Below are 13,191 nucleotides of genomic sequence, written 5' to 3'. Positions count from 1 at the left end.
AATATATTCTGCAAACAGTAACAGTGATGGCTGCAGAGAACAGAAGATTTCCGAGGTAGATGATAGTGATTATTACCAATTTCTCTAAGGTTTTTTAATCTAGAGAGAAGCTGTAGAAAATGAATGGGAGGCAGAATAATTAAAATTGAAAAGGGACCATCTTGACCTGGGAATGTCTGGTTTGAGTGTGGCTCTTGGGTGCTGAGTGCTAAATCACATCGGCAGTGAGACGGATGTAAAGGATTGGCTGGCGCAGAAAGCAGCTTCAGAATCTGCTCTCTGAACAGGGCAGCGTTGCAAAGCTCTGGGAGCCAGCTCCGAGAGGAAGATGCTGCTCGTATTTGAGTGCCTGTGACTGCAGGCAGCTGAGAGCACTGAAACCACACACTGCTCCAGCCTTTGCTTCCAGGGAAGGTGCGGGCAAGGACTCCAGCAAGGCAGAGAGTGGAGAAACAACTGCTGTTCGTTATCTTCACTGGTCACTTCATTTGGATGAGAGTTGAGCAGGAATATTTACTTGAGTACAGGGTGAAGAGCATGGAAAGATGATTTGAAGCCAAGGATCTGTCTGAAAGTATCTAAGCCTGATATTCTTAGCAACCAGCAGTGCTCAAAGGTGGAGGATGCTAAAGCTAGGCACTCTCTGGAACCAAGCAGCCTCTCAAAGCTAAGACAGCAACTGTTTGGGACCTCTTGGGATCATAATCCTAGGAAGAACAACAACAAATTCAGCAGTACTATGGATTCAAAAGCAAAAGAATAGCTATTGCCTGACTTCCAGCAGCTGCATTGACTTTGAAACTGAGGTTGGGACACTGCTGGAAAACATTCTGAAAGGAAGCAACCTGTGCTGGTCAGGTCCTGGGAAAGCAGGTGGCCAAACGAGGGCTTTCCCTCCTTGCGCTGTTGTGATCACTGGTTAAGTGTTCTTGTCCGCGTGTGGAAGAGGCAGGAAAAGCCTCTGCAAATTACTTCCTAGGCCAGAAGCAAAGAAACCACTTTGGACAAGAGTGTGGGCTGATTAGCAACCTTCTTGAAGAATGTCTGTCCAGGACACTGAGGACTTCGGAGCAGAAAACCTCTCAGAGAAGTCTCGGATGATTCCTAGCCTCCCGCCATATGACATGGATGACCAGCTCCTTCCCAGGGAGCCACGGAGTGCCTGGTGTTGCTTGGTATGGACGCTGGTGGTAGTCACCATGAACTCCTTGGTCTTTTTCATTAATTTTCTCCTGATGCTTATTATCTTCACCATTGTGCTGCTTCCTACCATTGTGGTGGTTTACTTTGGCTTCCAATGCCACTCTCAGGTAAGTGAGCCTTGCTCCGTTTGGCTGCTAACGGCCACCTCTGAGCAGGGCCATCCGTAAGGGTTTTATTTCAACCCATGGGGCATAGTGGCTGTAAAGGCAAGGCTAGGCTCCCTGGGCTCTGGCTTTGTTTTCACAAGGGGTGTGTATGTGTATAAATTTTTTTGGGGGGGTGTGTAGTGTATGGAATGGGCTGGCAAGAACAGGTTTATGGTGGTTCGTGCCGACCTGCGGGCTCTTGGTTGTACAGGGGAGCGGTCTCTCTGCTTGGTGCCTCGGACACAGCTATCAGCAGGGCTGGCGTGTGCGTTTGTCTAGGGAAGTACAGGCTTTACGGTTTCTGGACTAATTGGCCTTAAAGTGGGCGCTGGTTGGCACCCATACATAGTGTTGGCAGGCTGGGACAGGAGGACTCTCACCGCAGGGGCAGAACGCTGGCAGAAGCTGGCTGTGAGTGCCCTGCTCCTGGGGGACTGAGATAACGTGGGACCCCTCGATCCCCATCCCCTGTGCACTGCACGCTTGTTTAAGTGTAAAGTGATCAGAGAAATCTGCAGCGTTTCACAAGCTGGTGTGAGATGCCAACCTTGTGGGCACATCCGAGTGCTGGCAGGAATGAGCCAGATCCATTTCCCACAATACTGGGAGAAGGGAGGGGTAAAAATGTAAGCTTGATTGGGCAATAAAGTCATTTTCCCAAGAAAATAACAAGCAGCTGTTACAGACCAGGTGACTACACTCCCTGGCTTGACAGAGTTGTTTGCATTTCAATGTCACGATATTTCTTTCTTTCCTGTGACCTCTGCTACTGAGAGCTGCCAGCCCGGACTCCTCTAATTCACGCAAGTCCTACACAGGTCTGTTACCCTCCGTTTAAGTAAGCCCTCTACAGTGTTTGTCATATTTGATCTGCCTAATTATAGGACTAGTAAAGCCTAACAGAACATGTAACCCTCTTACGCCACCCTAACGCTCAGATGTGTTCCCAAACGTGCTGCACAGCTTCTCACACCGACAAACGACCCACCTGGTCAGCGAGGGCTCTGGCTGTGTGCATGTCTGTTCTGCTCGGCTGCTGCCCTCCGGGTTTCATTGGTTCTAAATTTCTGCTTGGTAGAAATTATTTCTGTAAATATTTTTGGAATCACTTGAGTAAGTGTGGATGTGAAAAAGCCGTTTGCCTGTTTTCCTTGCTGGCAGTAACTGTTACACCAGCTCAGTATGACTTCTCTTGCTGATTATCTGAAGTTAGAAGAGCTCTTTTGCTTCCTACTTTGGGGGGAAACCCCCCTACACACTGTAGTACCTGCTCCCAGCAGGGAGAATTGACTCAAAATACAGATGCTATTGGTCTCCCCATTCCACAGAATCTGAACTAAAGGGAAGATTATTTAAATCTTCTCAAACATGTATTTACCAGAGAAATATTGAAAGAAGAAATTTTTTCCCCTTCCTTTGAATGAAATCTGTGCATCCTATCCAGTCACCCAAGTCCTTGGGACCTCTGTCTCAGTAAGCAGATCCTGGCATGGGTGGAGGAAAGGATCCGACCATGCAGCAGGGTCAGCCATTTGCCCAGTTTAACCCAGTAAGGCCCTGCTGACTCCAGTGGTGCTGTGCCATGGGTATAGCTGTGGAGGTCCACCTCCACAGTGAAGGAGGAGATGCCCGCTGTGCCCAGCTGAAGTGTAAAATCACGTTTCCCAGATGTGTGAACCATCACTCAGCTCTGGGAGAACTGCTGCTTTGGCAGGACTCGGCACCAGTGACATTTACTCCGAGGAGCTGTGAATGTGCAGTAAAGGTGCTTGTTGTGTAGGTGGAATCTTTGCTCGCTTGAGGCCTCTAAACCCTGGGACACAACAGCTTGCTAAGACATAGCGTTGCCTGCAAGCCTTTACGGCTTTGGGGGATGTGCTGTGACTTTCCGACACAGGCACTGCATTGTATTATTCAGCTGACATCCCAGCAACACAAATTCAGCCCACAGCTCTGCATCTCAAAGCTCCCTGACCAAGGGACTGTGCTGCTATTGTTTTCTCAGTACTGATGTATTTGTTGGTCTGGGAAGTTTGGCTTTGATTTTTATTGCCCTGAAATTATGATAACTTGTAGCTGCTGTTATGGAAAAGCTTTTCCTGATCCTGCAAACGAATGAAGAGCGAGATATCTGTCATGGTAATTGGTTTGTAGAACAGGGCAGACACAAGTGCTGCCGCTAGTTGGAGCGAAGCATAATTCAGAGAGAAATCACGTACCTCTGGGCCAGGCAATTCCCACTGTGGCTCGGATGCCTTCTGGAAATGTTTTATTATGGGATGCAGATGCGCGCGATGCCCCGCAGGGTAACACGGGAGGCTCTGGAGGGCCTGCAGAGCAAAAGCGGCTCAGAGGGGTCCTGGTCTACACGAACAGTCGTGCAACCCGTCTTCATTGTGGGTTGCAACGCTTTCCTCTTCCTGTCCGTGACTGTTAGGGTTTTCGCATACAAAAGGACAGGTGCGTAGAATGACTTCTGTTTTATCGAGGAGCAAGTCTTCACAAGAAATAACCTAATCGTCTCTCCTTGGAGAAAGCGCGGTGTGGGTCATTGCCTTGGTAAAACGGCTGGTCTGTCTCCACAGGCACGGTCTGGGTGCAGGCTCTGTGAGACATGAGACTTTTCAGGCAGGGTTAATAGCAGATTGCCTGTAAAGCCCTCAAATCAATTTTTCCCGTGATCTGAAACTGGTCCTTGAAAGTCATAAATATGGACTTCAAATTGGACCTGAAATGGGAAAAAGTACAAGGACTGCCTCCTGGAATTACCCCTTCCAGCTTCCCTCTGCTCAACCCTCACCTTGGGGAAAACCTCAGGTTCTCCTTCGCACGCACACTGCTTCCCAGTCGAAGGCTTTGAGGAGATGCAAAAGGTTTTCAAGGACAGCCAAGTGCATCAGAAGTGAAAGTAACGGTGTTGCTGTTAGCTGTAGGGAGGCTTTTAACGCAGACTCGTCTCTAATAGACAGAGAGAGGGAATGCGGTGGCATGGCTTGACAAGAGCACTCCTTTGTCCTTGGGCTACGGCTTTTCAAGGCTTTCCTAGTAGCCAGGGGCCGATTGCTGCACTACAGATCCATTAGATGTTTTTTTTTTTAGTATGATGGGTTGTGTTTCTTGTCCTGATGAAAGAATATGGAAAAAGAAAAGAAAATGAGGGGACGTGGGGGCTGCCTGTAGCATTTGCTAATGCAGAACAACCGAGTGGTTCGACTCAGATCTCCTGCTGCGGGGCTGAAAGGAGGGCTTTAAATACGGCTCAGCAAGGACCCGTTAGTGTGCTGGATGCTTTGCAGCAACATGGGGTGAATGGGCTTTCCTGGCAGACTTTGATTGCAAAGAGATGCTGGGAGGTAGAAATGGGGACAGTGTGTATGCAGAAGGCAGAACACAAAGGGGTCTGTTCAGGGCAGGAGTCTGGAGAGTCTCCAGCCAGCGAGGAGCTGTGGAATGACCAACCTCTGTCTGCAGAATCTAATATTTTTGCTGTATTTTATTTACTTTGTTGTAATTTCCAGCGTGTTGTGCCACCCGCATCGATGTAGCACCAGGAGGCCTTTATATTTGGTTTCTGTCAATCAAATGCTAAGCTGTGCTATTCTGATGACTTAATAAAGATTGGCGTTGCCTGCTTCAGGATCAGCGTGCAGTTCTCCTGTCTCAGCGATGCTGGAATAATTGCAAGCTTGATTAAAATGTGGTGTTAGTCACATAGGGTAGCCTGAAGATTGCTGAGCTCAGCTCAGAGAGGGGGAAGAGGTATGTCTTCCTGGGAAAGCACTAGAAACTCAAGGGTACTTTGGCCACCGCTGTGATCCACCACCAGGTCTGTGACAAGCTCTGTCTTGCTCTTCCCACAGGTGCTGCACTCAGCTGCCCGCTACTGCAAAAGCATCTTGGATGACAACAGCTCTTCTGCCCTCATTATCCTCGGCTTTGTAATCATGTCCCCTCTCATTGTGGTGGCCATGGCTATCTACTGCAGCCTGGCAAGGCGTCTCCATCTCTTCATGTGCTTCCAGCCGTACAGCAGGGCTGTCTACAAGGGGGTGAAGTGGCGCTGGTACGAGGAGGGAGGCCTGTGTGGCTGTGCCAAGGGGTGGAACGCTCAGGTCAAAGCCTGGGTATGAGTTTGCAGCACCGGAGTTCCTGCCCTAGCCAGAACCCTCTTCTCCCTGCCCTGTCCTTCCCCACCATCACCTCCCACCATCACCATCCTGAGGTCTCTGCAGATGGAGGCTGTGTAGTACCCAGATGGCAGAGGAAGGGAGCTCTGTTAGAGTCATCTCCTACAGCTTTGGAGGTGGGTAGGATTCTGCCCACCACGAGGGGAAAAACAGCAAACACAAGTCCTTGATGGTAAAGACAATGTTCAGCCCTGAAAAGGATGCAGACTCCTCCCAGTGCCTGTTCCCTTCAGAGCACTGTTTCCAGTCCTGACAGCGTGTTCTGCCTCACATGGGGACATAGAGCACATCTGTGTTGGATTAAACAGTGGTGGGAGCGGCTGCTGACTTTGCTGCATGCCTCAGAGGGGTCCCTGGGGGAGAGGCAGCCCTTGGGGAAGTGCTCAGCCGAGAGGAAGCAGCTGGGGCTTTCCCAAGTGTTGGACTGCCAATGTTCCTAACCTCTTGCAAAGGTGTCTGTAGGTCACTGCCTCTGTCATGTTTGGGATCCACCACTTTCCTGCGCATCAGATATTCTCCCCCCACTTGGCAATCCCTCTCTCCCGGGGTCTATAGTCGCCCTTTTGCTGTTCCTGAGTCAGGTCACTGGGCAGGCTGTGGAAACAAAAGCTGATCTCTGGGTCTGTGTGCTGCTCATCCCCGCGAGCCGTGTATTCTGCTGGCTGTTGCTCCCCTGTCTCCCAAACAAAACCATTTCAAGTGTTGTGTATAAATAAAGATCATGCTAAATCTCCACTGAGGGAGTTTCTCTTTGTTTTGTCCCAAGCGCTGACTGCATCAGAACCAGCCCCGTGCAACCCTGCTGCGAGCAGAGGGGCAGCAGGGCAGGGTCTCCGCTTTGCTGGCTCCGTGTGCGTGTTCAACCGTGCAAATCCCCTCTGCAAGCCCTCCTTGCTATTCATCCCATCCGGAGAGCTGCATTAAACCAGAGCCTTGACAAGCCACCTCCACAATACTTCAGGTGCAGCTGATCTGATATTTTTCATTTACAGTTCTAGCCCTTGCTTAATGTTTTGATGTACCAAAGAAGGAACGAACAAGGTTGTTCCATCCCAGAACCTGACTGGCTGAAGTAGTTTAGAGTTTGCATTTTAACACTCTTCTCTTGCTCTAGGATTTTGCAGGGTGAAAGTGCTGACTAAATTGTTCTGGTACCATTCAGGAGAGCAAGAATGCATCAGTACTTGCTCAGGCCCGTTATATGAGCATAAGGGACTGCCTGGCTTGGAAAGGGAACTAAAAGTGCAGCAAGGAATTGGCTTGAGCTGCTTTCCTTTAAGCTAAGACTTCTGTCCTTCCATAAGAGGGTGTCTCTTCTGAAGCTCCAGGCTTTAACGATTACTGTTACATCTTTGGATGCTTTGAACCAGTAAAAAAGCAAAGGTTATTTTCTGTAAATACTCTGAAGCTGATGGATTAAGTGGGTGGCACAGGCAGTACTTCTACATTCCGACTTCACTGTGGGACACAGATAGCAGTGGATTCGCTGATTGTCTCCTAGCAAAACCAACATAAACCAAGACGAGGGTGACACATGCCTCTGTACGGCTTCCTAGAGAATCTTGCAGAACATTGCATACAGCATTTACGACTACCACCCTCTAAAAGGTCCCTGAAACACTAAATTATCTGTCTCTGGCTTGTCCTCCATTAAAACCAAAGATCCAATCTCAAATAAACATTGCCGACCTTCCTGTGTCCTGCAGCTCATCTGATAGACGTGCCCTCATCTGCCAGGGACCACCCGCTGCCGTGGTTGGCCCCGGGGGTGACGGGACCGCGTTTGCTCTCAGTGGTGCTTCTTCCGTGAGCTGCTTCGACAGCGGGTTGCCATGCATTTGCATCTGTACAGGGACAAAATCCTGGGGGATAGCTGTACTCCCACTTTGCTGGGCTTGCAGAGGTGCTTGGAGTATGGTGGGAAAGACACACGCAGGAGGGAAAAATTTGGAGAAGGCATCAGCAAGCTGGTCTGGTCCACAGGGCTAATACAGCAGTCCTTCAACTAGTTCCCTTAATAAAGAGTCAACTTAGAGTCAGGAGCACATTGTGCACGTTGTGCCTCAGCCCATCGTAAGTGAAACATCCATCAAAAAAAAAAAAAAGTAAAAAAATTGCAATCGATCAGGCTGCCAGCCGTGTTCGTTATTCCCTTTTGGTGTGGCCTTCTGTTTCCTCCCTGCGTCTCTGCTGTCGGTCTCTGCCTCGTCTCGAAGAGTTAAAAGGAGAGAAATAGGCCCAAGTTTCTGCCAGGACTGAGGGAAAACAGAAGAAAGTTCTGTTTCATGAAAAGAAGATACCGTGCTACAGGATAACAGGGTTTTGCCCGGAGGCAATGTTTGCTGACTGAGCACAGATATTTGATGTGAGCTGTTGTTCCTTTTGCTCACCTGTCGTTTAATCCGACTGCTTTTACAGGGAAATTTCTTTACCCTAGCTATGGTGCAGCTATTGTCGCGAACCAGTCCCATCGCTGCCTCTGCAGAAGAAATTAAGTTATTGACAACAGCCTTCCTAATGAAACAAAAATTGATTTAATTTGGTGTTTTACTTTACGGGGAGTTTTAATAACGAAGGGGAAAATTAATCTGCCTGAAAGCACGTTTCCTCCCTGTGGCAGAACGGAGCTGATGTTCTGGCTGTACCTCAGGGCTCTCCTGGCACGGGCAGGGAGCGCAGCCACGCGCTGCTGCAGTGCCGGAGCTCTGACGTGAAACTGGTTGGATCCTAAATTTCCTGTAGAGAGTACAGAGACATCCTTAATGTCCTCAGCCCTGGATCAGATCCTGAGGGCAGCCGTGCCAGCCTGCGTTCTGCAGGGCCGATGTGCCGGGCAGGGACCGTGCCCGCAGATGGCGGGGGAGAGGATGCGACGGAGCGATGCCTGCCTCTTCTGACATCTCTCAGACGGGGCTTTGTTCTGCGAGCCCCCAACCCCGTGCAGCGCTCAGAGCACAGCTCTGCTTGGCAGCCTACTGAGGGAGGATGGAAAGAAATGTATTTTAATGGTTTTTTGAAGTCCAGCCATGAATGGATTTAATTTCCCTGCAGCATCCTCTCCGTGATTCAAAGCACTAACCTGGTGCTGATGTACCTCAGAGGACACTAAAATATATTTCCGCCCAACAAGGCTTTGGTCAAGTACAGCGTTCATTTGTGCTTCCCTGCTCCTCCGCCATCGCCGAATGGTCCACATCCAAAGCTGACGAGATCACTAGAAAGATGCCGCGTCGCGGCGGGTGTTTAATCATGACTTCGTCCTTCGCGCCAGGGCTGGAAGCAGCTCTTCTGGCAAAGTGGAGAATGGAAGAGACGCAGTTGCACGTCCGCTCCTGTGTCACGGCCGGGCACATGCAGTGGGCCAGGTGCTGGACCCCTAAATCCATCCACACACACCAATGCACACAAGGGCGAAATCTTGCCGCCGAGCAAAATATATGAGGCCTTTTACAGGCTTTCACCTCTCTCTCGTTAATAATGCAACTAAGGGGTGCTGATGCTGCTTGCGTGCCTCCCGTTCACCCAGAGAAGGTTTCAGAAAGAGCCCTGCAGTCCGGCTCAGCACCCCGGGCTCCGTTGCTATAGCAATACAGGATTCCTCATCGCCTGCGCACGTCTGCGTGTGCCAGCATCCCCGGCTTTGAGTCAGGCTTCAAGGCAAACACCAGGTATCTAACTGCTGGGCAGCCCTGGGAAAATAGCACGAGAGCCTGGTAAATGAGCAGGGCTGTGAGCGTGTACCGTTGATTTTTAGGCAAAAGTGGTATTTGCAGCCTGTGCTGTGCAGTAGCAGCACTTTTTAAAGTGGCTGCACCTACTATAATATTGTATCTGGCTTTGCATGAGGGAGGCCACAGGCTGAGACACTGACGCACAGGCCCAGAGGGACAGCACCCTCTCATGCCCTGCAATAGTCTCAGTACGCTGGGAGGGTGGGCTGATGGTGGAATTGCCTAGAAAGATCAGGAGTGTTTTAAAGCACTAATTATACATGTCTGTGGGTGGCATGGGGTTTCTCCTGGGGCTGAGCAGCAGTCTCCTGAGGTCCCTTCCAGTCCCACTCACATGATTTTCATGTTCCCTTTCTTTTCCCCTTTTTTTCTTTTTGATTATGCATCTGGCCTAATAAGAGGCTACAAGGCTCTTGAATCAGCCATTGCCGAAGGGCTCACAGCTCTCCTGCCCTGCCCTGCTCTGCTCAAGTCATTCACTGTCCTTAGGGCAAACTCTCTTCTTGGTTACAAGCACCAGCTTGAGAGTTCTTCATCACCTGGGAGCAGAACAGGTACCGCTGTACCGGCCAGCCTGGTAAGACATGAAGAGCTCTTCAAGGCTATGAAAAACATCCAGAAGGACATTCTGAAAGCATTACTCTGTGCTTTGTGACATGAACCAGCATTTGCAGGAGCATTTAATTTCTGGAGTGTGAATTCCCAGTATAGAAAATCACCCAGAAAGATCTGAAAGTGCTGACAGTGGGTGCCAAGCACCTTGAGCCATAGCGGGGTATGTTCTTAATACGAATGATATGAGGCAGCTTCTTTGAGCCAGATTCATGGAAGGTAAAAGAGCGATATAGCTGCAAGGGAGGGAACGAGTCCTAATTTGTGAAAGTTTCCTCCTCGCAAGGAAGCGCTGTTACAGTCCGACTTGACAACACGGAGCCGATTACCCCAGCCCTCCGCTTCCCTGGGCAGACTTTGTCATGGGCCTCAGCATCACTGTGGATAAATGTCTATGGAAACTTTATATACAGATTATATGTGGAGTTAATCTGACAGAAGTGAACGCTAACAGGTTTCGCTAACAGGAGGAAGAGTTTCTCTCAATATATAGGCCTATTAAGGAATTTCTCTGATTTGTACTATGTGTAAGAACTAGTGATGAATAAGCCCAGATGCTCCTGAGATAAAGAACAAATTCTTCTCTCACACAGGCATAGATCAGGCATGGCATTACTGAAATCAGTGGAAACACTCTAGATTCGCAGAAGGTAAATGAGGGCACGCTTCAGCCCAAGGGGATGCAGAACCTGTACAAAACACAGGGAAATTCTAGGTCAGTGGAAACCAGGAGCTGAATAACCAGCTCCCTGCCTCCCTGTGTTTGCCAGCTGAAGCCTCTGAGTCCAGCAAAAATTCTAGCTGAAATGTTAAGCCATTTCCCAGTGCTTTCAGCTGGGTATTGGTTCTCTGATGCCTTCAGTTATTGAGCCCTCAGCTGCGGGCAGTGCAAACAAGAGCCATCTGTCAAGCTGAACTGAAATAAGGAAGATCTTTTGGAGCCAAGGACAACATAACATTCTTTGGAAGGATGCTAAATTCCTCCTTTGAGGGCGGCTAGCAGTAAAGAAGCTGGAACCTGCTGCACGTACCACGAGAGGAAGCTGAACGCAGACTGTTAGGTCCCAGGGTAGGGCTGTGGCTGCCTGGCTGCGCCCTGCCTGTGCTACGGAGGGAGCCAGACGGAAGCCTGAGCATCCCGCCCGCTCCCGAGAGCTGCTCGGTCAGCTCTGGGGTTGGTGCCGGCGGTGACTCCGGTTGTGAGAAGGATCCCAGTTACAGCCGTGCGGCGAGTAGGGAAGAGAAGGGGCTGGGGCTCTGCGCAGCTTCTTGGGACAGTTCCTCCATCACCCAGGACACAGCAAGACGCGTTAAAGGGAACCAAATTCAGTGTGAATTGCAAGCACTCGCACCCGGAGGGGTCCCAGTTCTTCCTAAGAGTAAGGGTTACTAGTCTCTTGCAAAGTGATTGACCATTGCTCTCAATATCATCACAGGCAGTCCAATACTCCATGTGCTTAGTTTTCTGTGAATAACTCTCTAGGCTGATTTGGCAGGGATCTGCATGGTAATATAACCCCAATGACATATGTGCTGGGCAATTTCTTGTGCTCTCTGTATTTGTGTTGCTAACTGCTTAATTGTAACTGGAATGTGTTTGGAGGAATTTCTATTGTCCTCCTCCACCTCCCTTCTCTTTCACTGAGCTAACTAGTCACCGATGATTGTTTCCAGCTCTGCTGGAAAATTTGGTTAGAACGAATGGAAGCGATTAAAGAAAGAATAATCAGGGAGTGCCTGCCAAGGGCTCCTTCCCTCAGCCACCTGATCGCCGTAGTACGTAAGCGCCTGTGGAATGGGTCCCGGGCTGCAGCCCTGTCCTGGGAATCCTCCCCTGGGACTTGGCTGGGGCGTTACCTGCCGGAGCTGTGCAAAAGGGACAAAGGTGAGAATAAAAGCAGCAATTTAACCTGGGTTTCTGGTACACGAATGCCTCCGACTACATCGAATTAGTCCCTCACAGCAACGCTGCCCACACTTCCTCCCCACCCCAGCTTCAGATTAGCTGCTTCTGTGCCACAAACCCTTCTGCTGACGACTTGCAGCAATACTCTAGAGGAGCGCGAGCTGTGGTTTTGTGAGCTGCTACACCAGATGTGGGGGCCAGGAGACAGGACTGGGCCAGTCAGGACCATGGCAGTTCATGGGTTTGCATCTGGAAGTGGGTAGTCGGATTGGCCACTGGGTTTTTTGGTCTCCCTTTAGCTGTCTGTCATTCTCCAGGGTGGAACTTCCCCTAATTTCATATATTGTTTGCAAATGCATGATGTAGCTGGTTCTGTGCCTGGAGGAGCAGCTCCCTTGTGTTCTCCTGTGTGCCCAGGCCTCAAGATGGTGCTGTGGGGCTGAGCCTGGAACATGTGAGGGTGCTCTGGTGCATCCAGACTAGAGTGAGACCTCCTGATTTGGGACCGCTGGTCCCGGATGCTGTGCTGTTTGATGCCTGTGACTACAGCCAGCACCATGGATGCCGGGAAGGCAATACACAACTGGCTTCATCGTGTTTTATGTCCAGATGGAGAACCCATGGGATTGGGTGGAAGTGGCATCAACACTGGATCGGTGTTTCAATTCGAGCCTTGGCTCAGCATCACCATCTTGCAGGCTCTCCTCCCAACTGTGCACCTGGGCACTGATCCTGGGGTGAGCCCCTTTTGACCAGGCAAGGCCATTTCTGGTTAACGGCATCTGTCACTGACGTTTTGGGCAAACCTGGTCCTATTTAGCTGGTGAGGGCTGAAAAATGCAAAGGGGGAGGGCATATATGATGTATTGCTGGAAACTAGTGTCATTTCACAAAAGAAATCTCAAGAGGATCAGTGTGTCCTGGCACAATGCACACATTTTCTGCAACGGCCAGCAATCACCTCCTAAGGCAGTCGTCATTGCTTTCCCTTTGACCTTGGCCTAACCACGTCCTGCAGTTGAATACCAACTCGACTCCCACAGATCTGTGGCAGCAAGATTGTTGGGGGCTGCCATCATTCCCACGTGAAAGAGCAATGCAGAGGCAGGCTGGGCAACGCTCCCGGCTGTGAGGTGGCAACCCAAGCAAAGGATCTGCATGCCATTCTCCAGGCCCTGACTGGGGCCTGCTCCCAGTGGGAAAAATAGGGACATTTATCGGACCAACAAAAGGGCCACTCTTGGTAAGAAGAGCCGTGAATTGTCCACATCAGATGTTCAGCGCTGCAAGGGTTGTTGCTGCTGTCACGGTTTTGCTTCTCGTTTATCCTCTCTGCCAGTACATGAGTTCATGGAAATGCTGGCACTTGACGTGGGCAAGCAGGACAGCCTGCAATGTGTCGAGAC

At 50.1% G+C, this 13,191-nt stretch overlaps 1 protein-coding gene across 1 annotated transcript; it reads left to right on the top strand.

Annotated features, from left to right (window-relative positions):
* Positions 1-329: 329 nt before the first annotated feature.
* On the top strand, positions 330-6,103 carry TMEM278 (transmembrane protein 278). The gene is made up of 2 exons (XM_010300300.2): positions 330-1,310; positions 5,210-6,103. The coding sequence occupies exons 1-2, from the start codon at positions 1,041-1,043 to the stop codon at positions 5,477-5,479; spliced, it is 540 nt and encodes a 179-aa protein (XP_010298602.1). The 5' UTR covers positions 330-1,040; the 3' UTR covers positions 5,480-6,103.
* The last annotated feature ends 7,088 nt before the right edge of the window (positions 6,104-13,191 follow it).

This window comes from Balearica regulorum, chromosome 21, assembly GCF_011004875.1.
Source record: "Balearica regulorum gibbericeps isolate bBalReg1 chromosome 21, bBalReg1.pri, whole genome shotgun sequence".
In the NCBI taxonomy this organism is placed as follows: domain Eukaryota; kingdom Metazoa; phylum Chordata; class Aves; order Gruiformes; family Gruidae; genus Balearica; species Balearica regulorum.
This window is presented reverse-complemented; position numbering and strand designations above follow the sequence as displayed.

Excerpts from the sequence above, each read along its gene's own strand:
- TMEM278 (XM_010300300.2), top strand. The coding sequence starts at position 1,041 with ATGTCTGTCCAGGACACTGAGGACTTCGGAGCAGAAAACCTCTCAGAG. Across the intron at positions 1,311-5,209 it reads GCTTCCAATGCCACTCTCAG|GTGCTGCACTCAGCTGCCCG; the intron begins GTAAGTGAGCCT and ends CTCTTCCCACAG.